The sequence below is a fragment of the Triticum aestivum genome, chromosome 5D (assembly GCF_018294505.1).
Source record: "Triticum aestivum cultivar Chinese Spring chromosome 5D, IWGSC CS RefSeq v2.1, whole genome shotgun sequence".
In the NCBI taxonomy this organism is placed as follows: Eukaryota; Viridiplantae; Streptophyta; class Magnoliopsida; order Poales; family Poaceae; genus Triticum; species Triticum aestivum.
Window position 1 is genome coordinate 554550967 of NC_057808.1, and position 21024 is coordinate 554571990.

Consider the following 21024-nt stretch of genomic DNA (forward strand, 5'->3'; position numbering starts at 1 on the left):
GGCACCGGGTTATGGTGCTTGCTGTTGGTTGGAGGCCCCCGTACAACACGTTGGACGGAAGTGCAGATGCACCGGAAACCTATGTAGTACTTCCATGTGTTGCTAGTCGACGGCGACCTCACCTGCTACCCGACCTTCCGGTCGTCTTCCTCTGCCGGTCCATCCATCGGCGGGAAGCCCCGGTCGCTACCCTGCTTTGATGTCACGCCAGCGCCCACTACTACGTACTGTATGAGTTACGGATCGAGAATCATATATAATCTGAAGGTGTTGAGAGGGACTTGGGAGATTTGATCTTTGATTATACGTATGGTGCGCGGTCCAATTGTACTTGGACGCCAGCTTTGCGCGCGTGGTGTGTTGTTTTCCACACCTTTGCCACCTTTGCGCGTGGTGTCTCCACGTACGCTAAGTAGTGGCCGGGTTGGCGTCGTCACGTCTCACATCCATTTGTCCAACGTTCACTTGTAATTCAACTCATGTAGGACTTGTCGCCGTACGTCGAGCAGGACATTGGTTGATGCATGGGTCCAAAGTTAAGCAATTTAATGGCGCCTCCATTGTTGTCAATGGGGGGTCGTTGGCCAACCCCATTCCGCTCTACTCCACGCCTTCTTGGAAGAAAAATACGGCAACACTACTCCGGAGAAAACTAAACTACCAGTATTTCTACACTCCTTTCTGCCGTGCGACCGGCCAGGCTTACTTGCCCTCACGCCTCCACTCGGGCGGGCCTATATATAACCGCACCGGCCAGTCCATTGCCAACCACCACCGCACCTCACTCACATACCTCCTCTGCTTCTCCTCCTACTCTCGAGTGACTGTTTGATTGGTAGGCGCTCCTAAGCTAGCTAGCAATGGCAGCCCAGGGAAGAGGCAGTGCAGCCGTGGTCGTGGGCGTGCTGCTCGTCTGCGTGCTCCTGAGCGCGGCGGTGGCGCAGGCGGCGGTGTTCAACGTCGGCGACCGCGGCGGCTGGTCCTTCAACACCAACTCCTGGCCCACCGGCAAGCGCTTCAAGGCCGGCGACGTCCTAGGTACGTACCTGTATACGTGCATGCATGGATCGATGATGGATCGATAGTGTTCTGCATGCAGACAGATGAGAAGAAGTTTTGATGCACGTGAATCTGGCTGCTTGCAGTGTTCAAGTACGACGCGACGGCGCACGACGTGGTGGCGGTGAGCGCGGCGGGGTACAGGGCCTGCGCCAAGCCAGCCAAGGGAGCCAAGGTCTACAAGTCCGGCGCCGACCGCGTCACGCTCGCCCGCGGCACAAACTACTTCATCTGCAGCATCCCCGGACACTGCCAGTCCGGCATGAAGATCGCCGTCACCGCCGCCTAACCTCCTACATCGTACGCGCGATGTTACGTGACACGACGAGCGAAACTTAATTCCTGATAATAACCAAAATAAAAGGCCGAGCGTACGTGCTTCGTTCTTTCAAGTCCTAGATCAATGTGCACTCTTTGATTTCTACTCGACCGATCGTACTTGCTCTTGTATGGTGCCATATGTGCTGATTTTGTACTCATGTATACGAGAATAAAAGGTACCGTAAAAGGTCTCTTATTCTTCTGGTTTTGCTATTTGTCAGTTGCTTGAATTATAAAATGTGTCGCACGATTTTGCCTGAGAGTGCCCCAAGGCCGAGATGCAGCGTCGTCGATGAGGGTGAGCTGAGGCTGGAGGCGGGGACAAGTGTGGCCATTGTCTCTATCTATTCGCGGGCACATATCTGCAGGTTCATAGATGATCATATCTCATACCCATAGTCGTGCATCAAAACTTGCCATGAACCTTTCATAAAGCCCTTCGAGAGAAAGGTAAAACAACTGCATAGGCCCTACGGAACGGAAGTACCCTTCCGAGCTCGAGCTCATATCCTCCGCGTCGGCCAATGTTGATGGATAACAATGCCTCTCTCCGCGCCGGCCATTATTCAAAACTTACGATGCCCTCGTGTGAGATTCAACTATTTTGCGAATCACGAGGCAATTGAGCGGCCGGGCAAGGCTTGCCAGGTGCGCACCTGCGTGCTGCTACGAATTTCCGATGGAGAAACGGAAGCATATCCGGCGCTTCATTCTCTTATGATGTTTTGATGCTACCTGCACATAAAAATTGGACAAAATATGTATACAAAGGCACATTACTATCACAACACTGGTACAAGATGTCTTTACCATACCTCAAGTTTTTATTAGCCCCGTGGATGGCATTGAAATAAGTGCTTCATTTTTTTCCCACATCACATAGCATTGGTGATTTTTTCACAGTGTTCATTATCATTTCCAGGGCTGTACGAACCATGAATAGTCCATATGGCCCCATGAAGAACAACACTCCTCGTCCCAATAAGGACTCATTTCACATAAAATAAGTCATTTTGGGTTGGTTGTGCCGTTTCCGGTTGAATACGTCGGAACCGGCAAATCGTCCTATTATCTGTGTGGGTCGGGGAATAGCGATCAAATGCCCCTCCCCCCTCCCCTGCAGGAGCAGCTTGTATAAGGGTTGGTCCTAATTTTTTTCTTTGAAGCGCTGTTTTCTTTCTTTCATTTTTTTTCTTGTTTTGTTTCTATCTATGTTTTCTCATTTCCATTTTGCAAACATTTATAATTTTTTTGGAATATTTCTGAATTTCAGAATGTTAGATTTATTTTGAATTTTAAACATTCTTTTGCAATAGATAACTGTTTTCAAATTCATGAACATTTCATAAATTGGATTTTTTGGAATGCAGAACAAATTTTAAATTCACAAAGATTTTTTGAAAACCTTGAACCATTTTTAAAATTCATGAACATTTTTTTAAATACTGAAACAATTTTCAAATGCATCATTTTTTAAATCTGTAACAAGTTTTTTAAATTCATGATCTTTAATAAGTCTCATAAACAATTTTCAAACTTTTCAAAAAAATCATCATTTTTTTGGGAAATATTTTTTGTCCTGAAAGTGAGCGAGGCCAGCTTGCCCAGTTGGGTTAGTTTTTCTTCTAGCTTTCATATTTATATACAATTAAAATTTTAATAATACAAATATAACGTTTTTTAATGCAGGTTGAACTATTTTTTAAATATACGCTGAACATTTTTTCTATATACTGTGAAAAAATGTACAGTGGACATTTTTTAACATGCAGTGAAATTTGTATAGAAAAACTGAACTCGTTTTTTAAATTATGGTGAACTTTTTTTACTATATGCTGAATATGTGAAAACGCACATGATACTTTTTTGAGACACACACCAAACATGTTTTGTAAAAAAGTGAAATGAAAAAAAAATCGATGAGAAAACAGCCAACAACTAGTAATTTTTTTAAAGAATCGCACAGGTGAAGCTCGCCAGTATTTGCCCGGCCCATTGGCACTGGCTTTCAGGTGTCGAACAGGAAGGTCTCGACTGGTGTGTTCCGATCGCTCTATGCCCACGCGCACCCTGCCTTTGACCGGCCGCCGTTCGGTACGCCGGCCGAAGACAGGCCAAGCAGCTTATCGGAGACGCCGGGTTGTGGTGCATGGTGTTGGTTGGAGACTGGGAGGCAGCGACCCCGCAGCTAACGGCCCCCGTACAACACGCTGTAACTGCAGATATACCAGAAAAAGTATGTGTTTCTAGTCGACGGCGACCTCACCTGACCTTCCAGTCCTCTTCCATTCCATTTTCCATCACCGGCAAGCCCCACTCACCACCATGCTTTGATGTCACGCGAGGGTTAGCCATTGATTATCAAGCAAAGACTATCGCGAGAGCATGCAATAAGGACACACGTCGAGTTTCACTCACCATTTCTATACTTCTGTACTCCTATATAGTGTAGGAATAACTTTGAGTAGGGATCATATCGTTGGACCAACTAGATCCAATGGCAGAGAGGTGGCAATTCTGAATGTTAATGACCGTTAGATTTCCTATTCATTCATTAGATTGTGACATGTGTACTACTATCTAGAAGTTTCCAATGAATGAATAGAAAATCTGATGTGAACCCATTCTAATGTGTGATGTAGTTGCCCCTTTTACTATCATCCTCTATTCTAGACTCTTCATGCATGCTCTTGCTCCAGTAGTTTTTCTTCCTCTTGCATACAAGTGTTGTGATTTATGAGATTACCTTGTGGAATTTTGTCCAAGGTGAAATACTTATTATCAACCACTTCTTGAAGTCCATGTAGCTTTTCAGTTAGTTTCTACCAAATATCGCAACACTAGCTATTTTTGTGGGGCATCCTGAACTAACTATGCATGATCATGAAATTTTGTTCTTAAGGTCCATACATTTGATATATCATGTACAATGCACTATGTTAGTAAAATTTACCTTTTCAAAATTAATTCAAATACAATTAGGAACAACTCTTCATTTTCCATCATGCATATGTAAATATTTGTGGCTTGTTAATATTGTGGTGCACTAATATCTCCCGTGCAAAGCACGTACAACTCACTAGTATTATGTATATACATACAATACTCCAGTGGGAAGTTCGGGACCGCCTACGATCAGGTGCTTGAATTATATTTTTTTTGTGTCAGCCGGATTTCTAGAGCGTTAGATCTTCATCCAACAGCCACAACCGACTATGCACTATTCATCTTCTTCCTCCCCGCGCCCGCCAGTCGATGCCGGGCTAGCAACATGCTCCTGCCTCGCACTACCGCGCTCATCTCGCCATCCCCGCACTGCCATGGACCGTCGTCGCCTAGGTCATCGGGCGGCCTCATCGGCTCCCGCTCATTCACGGCTCGCACTCGGCCAAGGATTCCCTGTCTCGCGCTTGGGGCAAATCACAAATCGACCGACTCGTCAAATTTTTTCATCAAACATTCTCTCGCCCCGCATTATAGAACCAAAAACAATGGTACAAAACATACTCTCGCGTCGAAATCTTTCAGGCACCTGGTGTAAGCAAAAGCGGGAAAGTTAAGCTTATTTGAAGTTGTTGGTCGATGTTAGACTTCGTATTGTATCCTTATTGTGTAATCCATACCATATTGTTATAGGACTTGTATGACAGCATATTATATATATATAGGCCACCCTAGAGGGTGAAGCCAGTTCCCCCAAAACCTACGTTTGACATGGTATCAAGTCTAATCTAGGTCCTCTACTCCACCAGCTGCCGCCGCACCACCAAAACCCTAAACCCTACGGCTGCTGCCGCCGGCGCCATGACCGCTTCCACTTCGGGCGCCGCCAGCTCCGGGTCAATCCCCACGTCGCTTGCCGCCCTCCTCAACCTCCCACCTCACCCTGGCTCCGTCGGTGCCTCAGTTCTTCGGCACCACCACCGTCGGCTCCATGTTTTTAGCGCCGATCCCGCCGTCACCGCCCTCGACGGCCTCAGCACCAGTGGCGCTGCCGCCGCCCGCGATGGCCTCCTCTGGATCTTCCTCGACACTCGCCGTCATCCCGACGACCTCGGGGGAGGTGCTTCCCGCGGAGCCACCCGCGGCCTCGCTCACAGCACCACCCGCGGCTGTGATCCCGATTGTTCCTGCGCCGTCACCTACGGCATCGGTCGCGGCTATGGCTCCTGCTGCGGCTCCGCCGACCGCCGCCCGTGCTGCTGGCGTCATCACGCCCACCGGGCCGTTCCACTTCGACAACTTGATCGCCATCAGACTCACGCTGGACAACTACCTGTTCTGGCGCGCCAAGGTCCTACCGCTGCTCCGCAGCCGGTCTCTCCTAGGGTTTGTGGACGGTTCGCTACCGTGTCCTTCGCAGGTCATCCCTACCGTACACGGCCCGACCATTAACCCGGAACACCGTATGTGGGTGCAGCAGGACCAGGCGATCCTCTCTGCCATCCAGGGCTCCCTCGGCGACGGGGTCGCCGGTCTCTATCTCTTCGCCGCCACCTCCATGGACGCTGGACGACCTTGGAGCACGCCTTTGCCCAGGTCTCTACCTCCCGCTTGATGGCCCTTCGCAGCGAGCTCGCCGACATTAAGAAGCTGGACTCCTCCGCCACGACCTACTTCAACAAGATGAAGGTGCTGGCGGACACACTCACCTCTATCGGTCGGCCGCTCAGCGACGAGGTGTTTGCTAGCTTTGTCATCAAAGGCCTCGACGCCGACTACGAAAATCTCGCTGAGGCTGTTCACACTCCCAAGCCAGCGATGCCCCCGCACGAGCTCTACTCATGACTTCTCTTCACCGAGCAGCGTGTCGAGGCTCATCGCTCCTCCGCCACCATCACCTCACAGTTGGCGGCCTTCTGGGCTTCTTGCGGCCAGCGTCCCCCGGCCCCGTCATCTGCCAAGCCCGCCCCGCCCCCTGCATCGACCCTGGGTGGGGGCCCTAACACTCGGGTGGTATGCCAGCTATGTGGTCGTGAACGCCATGTCGCCTCCAAGTGTCACCGCCGCTTTCAGAGGAGATTCCTTGGCATCGACAACGATGGCAAGGGCAACGAGTGCCAATTTGCGTTGGCCGACTTTGGCCTCCCCCCCCCCGCCGCCCCGGCTGCCCACATCTCCGTCAAGGGCAAGGACCCGCGCGTCGACCAGGGGTACACGCCGTCCTATCCTGTTGATCCAGCCTGGTACATGGACACCGGCGCCACAGATCACATGACGAACGAGCTCAACAAAGTCTCCACCTTCCAGCCCTACTACGGGCACGATCAGGTTCACACCGCCAATGGTGTAGGTATGCCCATCTCTCACATTGGCCAAGCATCTCTTTTAACTAGTCATCCCTCTAGGCAGCTCCATTTTCGTAATGTTTTGCGGGTTCCCTCGGTGACTCGTAATCTTTTATCTGTCCCTAAGCTCACCCTTGATTATCATGTCCTATGTGAATTTCACCCTTTTAATCTTTTTGTTAAGGACCGAGCAACCCGAGACGTTCTGCTTAGTGGCCGCTTGAGCCAAGGCTTGTATTGTTTGGAGGATCCATCCGCCCCGTGCGTCTTCAGTGGTGTTCGTGTGTCACCTTCCCAGTGGCACTCTCGCCTTGGTCATCCCGCCACAGCCATCGTTAGCCACATACTCCACCGCCATGAGCTGCCATTAGAGTCTAGCAATAAAGAGATGTTCGTGTGTGATGCCTGTCAACAAGGCAAAAGTCATTAGCTACCTTTTGTTTCATCTACTAGAGAAATAAAGAGTCCTCTTGAAATTGTGTTTTCTAATGTGTGGGGTCCAGCACAAACATCTGTTAGTGGTCACAACTACTATGTCAGTTTTGTTGATGCCTATAGTCGTTTCACATGGCTTTATCTTCTTAAGCGCAAATCTGATGTGTTTGATATATTCATTTAGTTTCAATTGCATGTTGAACGTCTACTCAAGCATGAAATTATCCATGTTCAGTCAGATTGGGGGGGGGGGGCGAATATCGCAACCTCAACACTTTCTTTAATAAGCTTGGGATCTCCCATCATTTGTCATGCCCACATACACATCAACAGAATGGCGCTGTTGAGCGCAAACATCGCCATATAGTTGAAACCGGCCTCACACTTCTTGCTCATGCTTCTGTACCTTTTCGCTTTTGGAGTTATGCTTTTGCCACCGCGTGTTTTCCCATTAACAGATTACCTACGCGTGTTCTTAATATGAAAACTCCTATTGAGCTTCTCTTGGATGAAACTCCTGACTACACCTTTTTCAAGGTATTCGGGTGTGCTTGCTGGCCTCATCTTCGTCCTTATAATGATCGCAAACTTGAGTTTCGCTCCAAAAAGTGTGTTCTTGGGGTATAGTTCTCTCCATAAAGGCCACAAGTGTCTCCATGTCCCAACTAATCGAGTCCACATATCTCGGGATGTTGTTTTCGATGAGAATGTCTTCCCTTTTTCTGCCATGCCTCAGTCATCCACCACAGCACCATCTATGCATTCATATCCTCTTATGCCTGGTCAATTTGAAGATGTTGCATATTCGTCTGTGTTGTTACCTAATCATGGTGTAGGAACTGGACGTGGAGCTCGCCTGGAACTTCTCCCTGACGGACCTACCACGCCGCCCGTGGCGCACGTTGATCGGCCGGTGCATGTGCATGCACCGCCTCCCGCCCTCGACCCCGCCTCGGGAGCCCCGTCTACCACTGGGCCGGAGCCTGCGCCGGCTACTATGGCTGGGTCGGAGCCCGTGACGGAGCGGCCTACGTCGCCGCTTCCTCGCCTGGCCTCCCCTCCATCATCACCCCCACCATCTGTGCGAGCGTCGCTGCCGCCCACTTCGCCTGGGCCTGCAGTGACTCACATGCCGCCTGGGCCCACGTCGCCCAGTCCGCCGTCTCCCGGCCCGCTGTCACCCGGTCCCTCTTCGTCGGAGTTCACTGGACCGGCCTCGCCTGCTCCAGACACCTCGCCTGCTCCGGATGCCCCGCCTGCTCCGGTGGTCGTTGCTTCGCGGCGTCCACACACGTGCAGTCGCAGCGGCATCGTTCGTCCCAAGGAGCGCACCGACGGCACGGTTACATACCTTACTGCTTGTCTGGCTCATGCTGTGGATGATCCAACCGCCGAACCATGCAGTTATCAAGCTGCTATGAGTATCCCACACTGGAGGGCTGCTATGGAACAAGAATATCATGCTCTGATGCAGAATAAGACCTAGACACTTGTTCCACCTCCGTCTCGTGTCAACATCATCGATTCAAAATGGGCTTTCAAGGTGAAGAAACATGCAGATGGTTCCATTGAGCGCTACAAAGTGCGTCTTGTGGCTAAGGGCTTCAAACAGCGTCAGGGACTGGACTATGAGGATACATTCAGCCCCGCTGTCAAGCCTACCACTATTCGACTTCTTTTGTCTCTGGCAGTTTCTCGTTGATGGTCTCTCCGCCAGCTTGACGTGTAGAACGCTTTTCTACATGGACTGCTTGAAGAGGAGGTTTACATGAGGTAGCCACCTGGATTTGTTGATCACACTCATCCTTATCACCTCTGTCGTCTGACGAAGGCTCTCTATGGACTGAAACAGGCGCCTCGTGCCTGGCATGCTCGCCTGGCTTCAGCTTTACGCACTCATGGATTCATTCCTTCGACGTGTGATACTTCATTGTTCTTGTTTCAGCGACCGAGTGTGACCATGTACCTCCTTGTGTACGTGGATGATATTGTCCTCGTTAGCTCCTCTCCGACGGCTGCTGATGCTCTTGTGACTGCGCTTAGTCGTGATTTTGTAGTTAAAGATTTGGGACAACTTCATTTCTTCCTTGGTATTGAAGTCGCTCATCAGTCTCGTGGCAGTTTGGCTCTCACCCAGAAGAAGTACTCTCTTGATCTTCTGCGCCGTGCTAGTATGCTCAAGTGCAAGACATCGCCTACGCCCATGTCCTCCACTGACAAACTTTCAACTGCTGATGGTACTCTTCTATCTCCTGAGGATGGTATCGAGTATAGGAGTATTGTTTGTGGCCTGTAGCATCTGACGATCACACGTCCTGATCTCTCCTTTGCGGTTAACAGGGTATTCTAGACTCTTCATGCATGCTCTTGCTCCAATAGTTTTTTTCCCTCTTGCATACAAGTGTTGTGATTTATGAGATTACCTTGTGGAATTTTGTCCAAGGTGAAAGACTTATTATCAACCACTTGAAGTCTATGTAGCTTTTCAGATAGTTTCTACCAAATATCGCAACACTAGCTATTTTTTATGGGGCATGCTGAACTAACTATCCATGTTCATGAAATTTTGTTCTTAAGGTCCATACATCTAATATATCATGCACAGTGCACTATGTGAGTACAATTTACCTTTTTAAGATTAATTCAAATACCATCAAGAACAACTCTACATTTTTCATTATGCATATGTAAATATTGTGGCTTGTTAATATTGTGGTGCACTAATATCTCCCGTGCAATGCACGTACAACTCAGTACTACATACAGTACTGCAATGGGAAGTTCGGGGCCGCCTACAAGTCAGGTGACTGAATTATGGTGATTTTTTTGCGTCAGCTGAATTTCTAGAGCGTTAGATCTTCATCCAATGGCCACAACGAACCATTTATAATTAAGCATATGCTTCTTTGCTTTAGATCTTCACCTTCGAAGTGAATGCAGTAAGTCACAACGACAAGTATTTTTTCGTAATTAAGCATATGCTTCATTTGCTTCAACTTATAATTTTAATTTTTTACTATTCTACTAGCGTATCCCCTGCCATGCAAGAATTTTTGTATTGGATAAGATAGGTTTCAGTACTATGAAAACTATGGAGGTAAAGAGAGTTTACTTGAAGACCGAGCATGGTTATACTTTCTACGCAAAATTATACAATGCAGACACCTACACCTATTTTGAATGCAAAACTTGGCAAGCACTATGCAAGGCTTATGCATTTGAGCCTGATATGGTTATCACCTTTGATATTCGTCCGGAAGATGATATTGAAGGTAATACCGATATCTGGGTCGATGTGCAGACGCCTCCAGTTCTACCATTATGTGAGTTCCTCAACCATATTTATGTCTTCGATATTGTTTATTTCAAAAATAGTTGACAACTAATTTCTATTGATAGCTTATTTCCATTCAAGCAAACATCTCCGTCGCTTGGTAGACAGGACCGTCCACTGTCCCGGGGCTGAACTAAACTGCGAGGAGATAAGTCAATATGTTTCATGGCTTGAGGATCTTGATGCTGTCAAGAGAAATTATTTTCCTAGACTTGCAAATCTTAGTACTCAAAACGTGCGATCAATAGTGTTCGTATTGAACTACAATCACATGTATTTAGGAAAGATGGTAAGATTTTTACTATTTGTCCTCAGTGCATCTTTTGCATACATTATTTTTTAAGCTAAACTTCATTGCTAAGTATGTTACTATACGATGTTCTTCAACATGCAGGGACTCCCGATGATAGTTGTGCCTCAGTGGATCACGACTAACGATCGCATGTCAATGGTTAGCTTACGGCCAAGACATCCTACATTGCACATGAGTGCATCCAGGATTTCTAAAACCGAGGAATGCTTAATAGTGAAAGACTGAAGCAAAATTGTGAATGATCGCAGAGAAATACTAGGGGGCAACAATCAGAAGCGCAACCCACGATTAGGAGACAGGTTCATCTGCATGCTCCAATATGATGAATCAGGAGAGCTACACATGTTCTATGCCATTTTACCTGAGAGAGAGCAGCAGGAGTGATTAGCTAGTTCCTGCCCTTAGTACTTGTCGTCTCATGTCCGTGTTTCGTCCTGAACTTAATTATTAGTGATTTGCTTTTGTGATCTTAGTTATGAACGCTTATAATAATCTCATGACCATGTTGAACTCGATGATATCTTTGCTTTTTGTACAAGTGAATGTTTCTTCTTTAAGCTACTGTTGGTGGTGATTACATAATGATTATATATATATTTCTCGGACGGCTGTTTGGGACACCTAGGTGCCCAGGCTCCTTGCTTGTCTACCTTCGGATTGCTTCAAGATGTGTGCCGTTGTGTTAGGTGTAGACACTAACGGGTATACCCGTTTGCAGTACTAAAGGCAGAGAATTATTGCAATTTACTAATTAATTCCATTTAAATGCATGTTAATTAGAGACCAATTATTCTAATTTGTACGGAGGTATTAATTAGCATGCACGCACCAAAAACTTGCTTAGAAAATAAGAAACTGCCTAATTTATTCATGTATGTACGTGTGAAACAATAAAAAATTCTATAGTAATTAATGCATAGAAGGAAATTATTAAAAATTGCCATTTTTTGTACATAATAGTAGTATTACTAACATGCCGTTTAAGCAGATTTAGGTGAGCGTATAGTGGATATTGTCATTTTCTGCCTCCGCTATGGGTATAAGAAAAAACTTGTTTCTCCTTGTACTCTACCTAGTTGTTTTTAGGGTATATACCCAGAAATTTTTTGGTATCATTCACCAGTATCATCAAATTTGATACATCTCTATCGTGGTATGTTGTATATGTATTCATATTTATATGAACATAGCATATCATCTGTCGAGGTATTTAGTTTACGTATCTGTATCCACTTATAAAAATGTAGTGACATTTATGGGTATGTACCAATAAATTTCACGTCAAGGTATTCACAGAAATATCTTGAGTATGCATTGTTATTTTAGAAAAACTTGAGTATCCACTTACAAATATATCAGACTACGTTTGTAGGTTTCTAATACCTAGAATAAATTATAGGGTATACACGTGCACGCAAATTATTTGGAATAAATTATAGGGTATATACGCCTGTATGTATCTAATACCTAGAATAAATCATAGGGTATATACGTGCATGTAAATTATTTGGAATAAATTGTAAGGTATATACATTTGTACGTATCTAAAAATACCTAGAGTGAATCGTAGGGTATACACGTTTGTAGGTATATGTTCTAATACATAGAATAAATCATGCAGGAATCATCTACAATTAATGATCGTGGAGGATACAAGAGCATGCACATGGAAAAGGAAAGGAAATTATTTGGAAGGGTAGTAGTGATTATATATAAGCAGGAAATGTATTAGCGGGTTGGACCCGAACAAGGTGCCCAGGCACCTAGGTGCCCCAAACATTTTCTCTCTCTCTATATATATATATATGATTATTAATTAGCTAGTGTTGTTGTTGGTGATTATATATATGAGATGCAAGAGTTTTTATATTAATATGATGATGATGATGAGTTATTATATAATTTATGAAAGGGAAAATAAATGAAAAATAATTTCTAAATTAAATGGAAAACACAAAATTAAAGAAAAAATAAATAATAAAACCAAAACCCCCCAAACCTTTTAGTACCGGTTGGTAACGTGCCACGTGGCCCCCGGCGCTGGCACGTGCCACGTGGTGGCCCTTTAGCGACGGTTCGTGCAGAACCGATACTAAAGGGCTCCCCGCCCCAAGCGCTGGCACGTGCCACGTGGTGGCCCTTTAGCGACTGTTTGTGCAGAACCGGTACTAAAAGGGAGGGACCTTTAGTCCCCACCTTTTAGTGCCGGTTACAGAACCGGCACTAAAGGGCCTTACGAACCGGTGCATAGCCCGGTTCTGCATTAGTGTTACTATTCATCTTCTTTCTCCCCGCGTCCGTCAATCGATGCCGGGGTAGCCACGGGCTCCTGCCTCTTACTACCGCGCTCGTCTCGCCATCCGCGCCTTGCCCTGGACGGTCGTCGCCCCAGTCAACGGGCCGCCTCGTCAGCTCCTGCTCATTCACGGCTCCAAGGACCGCCGGGCAAAGCGGAAATCGACCGACACTTAAAACTTTTGTGTGAAACAGGCACTCGCCCCGCATTATAGAGCCAAAAAATAATTGTACAGATCATGCTCTCGCATCGAAATTTTTCAGGCAACTGGTGTTTAGCAAAAGCGGGAAAGTTAAGCTTATTTGAAATTGTTGGTCGAGAGAGATGGATCGATAGATTAAACGTATATATAGTGCGCAGTCCAATTATACTTGGACTCCACTTCTTGCGTAGTTTTTCTCCGTCCACACTTTTGTATGAAAGAGGCTCTCGCTCCGCATTATATAGAGCCAAAATAATTGTACGGGTCATGCTCTCGCATCGAATTTTTACTGGCGCCTGATGTTTAGCAAAAGCGGGAAAGTTAAGCTTATTTGACATTGTTGGTCGAGAGAGATGGATCGATTAATTACACGTATAGTGCGCAGTCCAACTATACTTGAACGCCACTTCTTGCTTAGTTTTTCTTCGTCCACACTTTTGCGTTCATCTATACCTACTAATAAAAGAAATAGGTATTCTTAGTCCGTCATGCAATTTTGTAGAAAACCCACTGATGTGTTTGACATTAAACCCGCAGTACATATCAAATGTTTTTTAAAATACTCATATCTTTTAAACCATAACTCCAAATTTAACATATTATATATGAAATTTGATTAGAAAAATATGCAGAATCTAAATACGATGTTATTTTACCTGTTAACAATTTAAAAAATATTATCTAAGCTGCAATGTTAATCAACAATGCATTATCCGTCTTTTTTCATACCGGTACTAATTCAGAATGGGGATGAACACCTCAACAAAATCAGGATTGGACATCAAATTGGACATAAATTTGTTAGAGACACCAATAAATAAGGACATGCATGATAAGAAATAAAAGGACCAAATAAAGATGGGATGTCCGCTATAAAATAAATAAAAGAGAAAATGCAGAAGGGATCCGATGAAGATGAGATGTTGCGCTATTCTCCTATATATAAGAAGATAAAAGAGAGGACATGCATGAAAAAAGTAAAAAGGAGGTATGCATGACAAAAAGTAAAATAAAAGACAAGTTTGATAAGAAATAAATAGTGATGAAACAGGGGCCAATACCTATGACATGTATGGCAAGAAATAGTGATGAAATAGGGGCGCAAGTACCTGCGTCAACATGAGACCATAAAAAAAATGTTCTTTTCCAGAAAAAAATCTCTTTTTATGATTAAAAAATCCTGTATCTTCTTAACAACCTTTTAAACTCTTCATGTATTTAAGAAATAGCTACAAATTCTCAGATTATAAAACATTTTTTGTAAATTAAAAGCGTGTGGTATTTTTCTTCCGTTGTAACGTACGGGCCTTTTTGCTATAGTTACTAATGAATTTTGGTCCACGCTAAAGCTAAGGCCTAAGTGTATGACTTGTCGCAGTCGGTCGGGTCCAAAGACGAAAGAAATGGCGCGCCTCCATTGTTGTGGGTCGTTGGCCTACCACCATTCCACTCTATTCTACGCCATCGCAAGAAAAATACTACAGCCCCTCCCAAAAAAACCAGTATTTCCACACTCCTTTCGGCCGTGCGACGGGGCCTACCTGCCCTCACGCCTCCACTCCGGCGGGTCTATAAAACCGCACCGGCTAGTCCATTGCCAACCACCACCGCACCTCACTCTCAACATTTCTTCTCTCAATCTGCCTTTCCTCGTACTCCTTCCGTTCGAAAATACTTATCAGCGGAATGGATGTATCTAGACGTATTTTAATTTTAGATACATCCATTTTTACGCATTTCTTCGATAAATATTTTCGAACGGAGGGAGTACCTACTAGCCACTACGTCGAGTGAGTGTCTGATCGGTAGCTGCTAACCTAGCTAGCAATGGCGGCCCGGAGAAGAGGCAGTGCCAACGTGGCTGTGGTGCTCGGCGTGCTTCTTCTCTGCACGCTCGTGGCGGAGGCGGCTGTGTTCAACGTGGGCGACCGCGGTGGCTGGTCCTTCAACACCAACTCTTGGCCCACCGGCAAGCACTTCAAGGCCGGCGACGTCCTAGGTAGTAGTATTAGGCTGGTTGTAATGAAGAGTATCATGTATTAGTATCATGCATATGATATTAGTATATGATATTACTTTCCTAATGTCTAGTATCATATATTAGTATCATATAATACTTTATTTATTGCCATGCATGACACATAGTAGCATAGCATTTATTATGATACGGTATCATGATATACTACTCAACCTCCTCTTTCTTCATTTAATTCTAGAACACCTCATCAAAATTGCCAGTTAATATGCATAATACTAGCTACGATACTCCCATTACGACCAGCCTTACACTCGTCCCTGCAATTGCATGCATGCATGATGCATCGATTTACTATCCTGCATGCAAGCTAATAGACCTTTGACGCGTGCAGTGTTCAAGTACGACGCGACGGCGCACAACGTGGCGGTGAGCGCGGCGGGGTACAAGGCCTGCGCCAAGCCGGCCAACGGCGCTAAGGTCTACAAGTCAGGCGCCGACCGTGTCATCCTCGCACGCGGCACAAACTACTTCATCTGCAGCATCCCCGGCCACTGCCAGTCCGGCATGAAGATCGCCGTCACCGCCGCCTAGCCGTCCATCGTCGAGCAGCATCTTTACGTGACACGACGAGCGCAGCTTGATTCCCATAACAAAATAAACGGCCGAGCGTACATACTTCGGTACTATCGATATCAGGTGCCCGGTCAGTGTAGTCGTATTGATTGCCGTACAGTGTGTACTATTTGTTCTCCCACTCCATCGATCGTGATTGCTCTTTTAGACCAGCCACATACACATACACATATCCTTAGACTATATTACTATCTTCATAGTGAATAGTAATAAAAATGTGGTGTCATGTAGAGCTTAATTTATTAGGTTATAGATTCATATTTTATTAGTATCTCTTGAAATAGGCTTTTGCCCCGTTTTATAAATAAACCAACAACTCAAGAAATACACGGCCAAACGATACAAAGTGATGAGGTAACCCTCTTACAAAGCCGATCCTGAGAAATCCTGCACACATAGAATGCACGCGACTATGGTACCAACAATGAGCACCGGACGGACTAAACACCCTCACGCTATGACCTAGCTAGCATATCTAAGCTCCACGACAACGCCCTTAAGAGAGAGAACATCGCAAAGCGTCGCCGCTGCCGAGTCCACACGGGTCAAGGGTCTTCACCCGGAGCCCTGACACAGAGAGAAGAAGCACAACGACGTCTTCAAGAAGAGTGCGGCACCCACGGGTGTCGTCGTCGTCGGCGCCGAAGAACGGAGCTTTCGCTCGGCAACTCACCCGTGCCACCAGGAGGGACGCGACGATGTCAAACCTCCAGCTCCGGATCAGGACGCCCCCCCCCCTAGAGAGGGCACGTCCGAGCTACCCCACGCAACACCTCCTATTGCCCACACAATCCAGGAGGATTATGTGTGATGTTAATCATAGTATGAGTAACTAGCTAAGAGCATCTCCAACATACACACGGTCGCGCTAATTTTTTTAGAATGCTGAAATTGCGTTTTCGCGCACGGGGTGGGGTGGGGTGGGGGCATTTTGCTTTGGCAGAAGCGCTATATTTGGCGCCGCAGGTAGCGCTCCAGCAGACGCGCTAAAATTACAGCGCGCGCGTCCAACACAAACAACATTTCTCACTCAACATAGAACCAAGAAGATCAAACACAAAAAAAATAAATCAACAATAAATAATTCAATTATTATTACAACTCAAACAAATAGTTTATCTTCCAATACAACAAATAGTTTAATAGTACAACATCAAACTAGTTTTGTCACCTATTCGATGCCCACCACTCCTCGATTAGATCCTTTTAAAGATCATCATACATTTCGGCCCGTTGAATGGCATGATAAGAGACAATAAATCAGGCCACCCTTGCAGCCATCCTCCGCACTCGCACGAGACGTCCCAACAACTCATACTGAGAATAGTCTAAATCTTGCCCATGCTCATTCTCGATGATCATGTTATGCATGATGACACAAGCGTTCATGATTTACCAAAGGATCTTTTGATCCCAAAATCTAGCCGGTCCTCTCACAACAGCAAATTGAGCTTGCAAAATGCCAAAAGCTCTCTCCACATCTTTTCTAGCCGCCGCCTGAGCATTGTGGAAATTAAGTTTTTTCTTACCTTGCGGTGCCGTCAACGACTTCACAAATGTTTGCAACCTTGGGTAGATGCCATCCGCAAGATAGTAGCCATAGATGTATGTATGACCATTTGCTACAAACTCCACCGATGTAGTTTCACCATTTGCAATCTTATTCATGGGTGGTGACCGATTAAGAATATTGATGTAATTCAAAGATCCAGGCATTCCAAAAAAAGCATGCCAAATACATTTCTCCTGATCGGCCACCGCTTCAAGGATTATAGTGGAACCCTTTTACTAGCCGTGGAATTGTCCATGCCATGCCTTAGGGCAGTTCTTCCAACTCCAATGCATGCAATCTATTGAGCCAAGCATATCTGGGAACCCACAAGCTTAATTTGTTCCTCCCCAAAAGCCTTGCGGTGTCTTCAGCATTGGGAGCTCTCAAATATTCTGGACCAAACACTTGCACAATTCCGACTGCGAAGCACTTGACACACATGATGGCTTCACTAGTAGAAAAAGGGCCTTATGTTCAACTTTTTAGTCCCGGTTTGTAATAGAACCGGCACTAATGTGACCATTAGTGCTGGTTCCAACGGCTAGGTGGGCGGCTCTCATTAGTACCAGTTTGTGGCAAACCATTAGTACCTGTTCGTGCCATGAATCGGTACTAAAGAGGTGGTGGCAGGCTCGTGTCAGGCTGCGGCCCCACCATGACCTATAGTACCGGTTTGTGCCACGAACCGGGACTAGAAGTTCACCTTTAGTCCCGGTTCGTGTAACCAACCGGGACTATAGATATCACTATATATAGTGCTTCTTCCAGCCCAAGCCGAATCCCTCTGTTTTTCCCCTCCTCTCTGTTTTCTTCCCCTCTTGCTCGAGCTCCCACCTCCATTTTTGCCAAAATTTTCCAACATTTGAAGGCACCCCATCCATCCAAGTGATCACAAAGGTTAGTAACTCTGTCCTTTCATCTCTCATTGCTACATTAGCTCTTGCAATGCTCTATAAGTATAGTGATTTGTGGGTTTTTAGTTTGGGAGGAATTATATATATGTTGTAGTTTATTTGATTTATATGCAATTTGAGGTCAAAATAACTCTTAGTTTGCATATGTAGGTGTGGTTTACTTAGTGCCTTCCCGTCTCCGTCCTAACCACCATCGATCGCCCGCACCGTCCCGTCGCCGGCACCACCTTGTGGTGAGCCTCTTGTTCTTATCTTTTTAATATAAGAAAAAAAAATCATGTTTGTGTTATTTAGATATATAGTTACTTGTATAATTATCTTACCCATACGTTGTTTGTTATACATAGTGCCATGGTTTTGATATTCATCCCCGTCGGCCCTCGTCCGGGTTATGATTCGGATGTGGTATATTCTCTTTTATAACTATTTGTTGATTTCGTGTTTATGAAAAATTATGCCCATCAAGTTGACATAGATATTTTTATCTAGGAGGTATGTGAACCGGATATTCCAACCGACCCTATTGTCGAGAGGTTAAATTTAGTTGAAAAAGAAAACGAGTATTTGAAAGAAAAATTGAAAAGAATTGAGGAGGAGAAGATGGAATTGGAGTTGCATGTTGCCGATGTCGTCGATGATCACAAGATCAATATGGAGAAAATGCGCTTGAAGATTAGAAAGATTAGAAAATATGCCATCGATAGTGAGGCTTGGTATCATTATGTTGTTGGATCAATTGTTACCTTACTTGCGATCTTGATCGCATTTGTTGTTGCATTTAAATGCTTTAGCTAGAGAGTTATTTGTATGTTGTTTTATGAGAATAAGTGTTGTATGAACTTTATGTATGAACTTGTATTAATTTGGTCTTTTCGGTGTTGTGTAAATGAAGATGAGCCGGCAATGGATGTACGATGACCGATGCTCTCCCCAGTTCATTAATGGTGTGCATACTTTTCTGCTTGCGGCCGAGGCAAACAAGCGGGCAGATGGTTTTATGCCGTCCATGTGCTAACTGTAAGAATGATCTGAATTACTCTAAGTCAAGAACCATTCACGTCCACCTGTTTGAGTCCGGTTTCATGCCCCACTATAATGTTTGGACCAAGCACGGAGAAAAAGGGGTTATGATGGCAGACAATGAAGAAGAAGAGGACGACGACAGCTATCCTGGCCATGGGTTCCCTGAATACGATGGTACAACAATGGGGGAAGAAGCTGAGCCGGCAATGCGGGAAGAAGCTCAAGAAGATGCATTAGATGAGCCCGCTGATGATCTAGGTTGGGCCTTTGCCGATGCAAAGAGAAACTGCGCATGTGAAAAGGAGAAGAAGAAGTTGCAGCGCATGTTAGAGGATCACAATAAATTGTTGTACCCGAATTGCGAAGCTGACAAGAAAAAGCTGGGCACCACACTGGAATTGCTGCAATGGAAGGCACAGAATGGTGTATCTGACAAGGGATTTGGAAAGTTGCTGATAATGTTAAAGAAGATGCTTCCAAAGGACAACGAATTGCCCGAGAGTACGTATGAAGCAAAGAAGGCTGTCTGCCCTCTAGGATTAGAGGTGCAGAAGATACATGCATGCCCTAATGACTGCATCCTCTACCACGGTGAGTACGAGGATTTGAACGCGTGCCCGGTATGCGGTGCATTGCGCTATAAGATCAGCCGCAATGACCCTGGCGATGTTGAGGGCGAGCGCCCCAGGAAGAAGATTCCTGCCAAGGTGATGTGGTATGCTCCTATAATACCACGGTTGAAACGTTTGTTCCAAAACAAAGAGCATGCCAAGTCGATGCGATGGCACAGAGAAGACCATAAGAAAGACGGGAAGTTGAGAGTACCCGCTGACGGGTCGCAGTGGAGAAAAATCGAGAGAAATTACTGGGAGGACTTTGCAGGTGACGCAAGGAACGTATGGTTTGGTCTAAGCGCAGATGTCATTAATCCTTTTGGGGAGCAGAGCAGCAACCATAGCACCTGGCCTGTGACTCTATGTATGTACAACCTTCCTCCTTGGTTGTGCATGAAGCGGAAGTTCATTATGATGCCAGTGCTCATCCAAGGGCCTAAGCAACCCAGCAACAACATTGATGTGTACCTAAGGCCATTAGTTGAAGAACTCTTACAGCTGTGGAATGAAAAAGGTGTACGTGCATGGGATGAGCACAAACAGGAAGAATTTGACCTACATGCGTTGCTGTTTGTGACCATCAATGATTGGCCTGCTCTCAGTAACCTTTCAGGATAGACAAACAAGGGATACCGCGCATGCACACACTGTTTGGATTATACCGACAGTATATATTTGGATAATTGTAAGAAGAATGTGTACCTGGGACATCGTCGATTTTTTCCGAGCAGGCATCCCATAAGAAAGAAAGGCAAGCATTTCAAAGGTGAGGCAGATTACCGGACGAAGCCTCGCCACCGTACCGGTGATGATGTACATGATATGGTCAAGGATTTTAAGGTAATCTTTGGAAAGGGTCCTGGCGGACAATCTGTTCCGAATGACGCTGACGGACGTACACCCATGTGGAAGAAGAAATCTATATTTTGGGACCTGCCCTATTGGAAAGACCTAGAGGTCCGCTCTGCAATCAACGTGATGCACATGACGAAGAATCTTTGCGTGACCCTGCTTGGCTTCTTGGGCGTGTATGGGAAGAAAAAAGATACACCGGAGGCACGG

At 45.6% G+C, this 21024-nt stretch overlaps 2 protein-coding genes across 2 annotated transcripts; both read left to right on the plus strand.

Moving 5' to 3' along the window:
- The first annotated feature begins 780 nt into the window (after nt 1-780).
- Nucleotides 781-1587, plus strand: LOC123123818 (chemocyanin). Its single transcript, XM_044544448.1, has 2 exons — nt 781-1038; nt 1146-1587. The coding sequence occupies exons 1-2, from the start codon at nt 861-863 to the stop codon at nt 1346-1348; spliced, it is 381 nt and encodes a 126-aa protein (XP_044400383.1). The 5' UTR covers nt 781-860; the 3' UTR covers nt 1349-1587.
- Nucleotides 1588-14805: 13218 nt separating this feature from the next.
- On the plus strand, nt 14806-15969 carry LOC123123819 (chemocyanin-like). The gene is made up of 2 exons (XM_044544449.1): nt 14806-15247; nt 15618-15969. Exons 1-2 carry the CDS (start codon nt 15076-15078, stop codon nt 15815-15817), a joined length of 372 nt encoding a protein of 123 aa, XP_044400384.1. The 5' UTR covers nt 14806-15075; the 3' UTR covers nt 15818-15969.
- The last annotated feature ends 5055 nt before the right edge of the window (nt 15970-21024 follow it).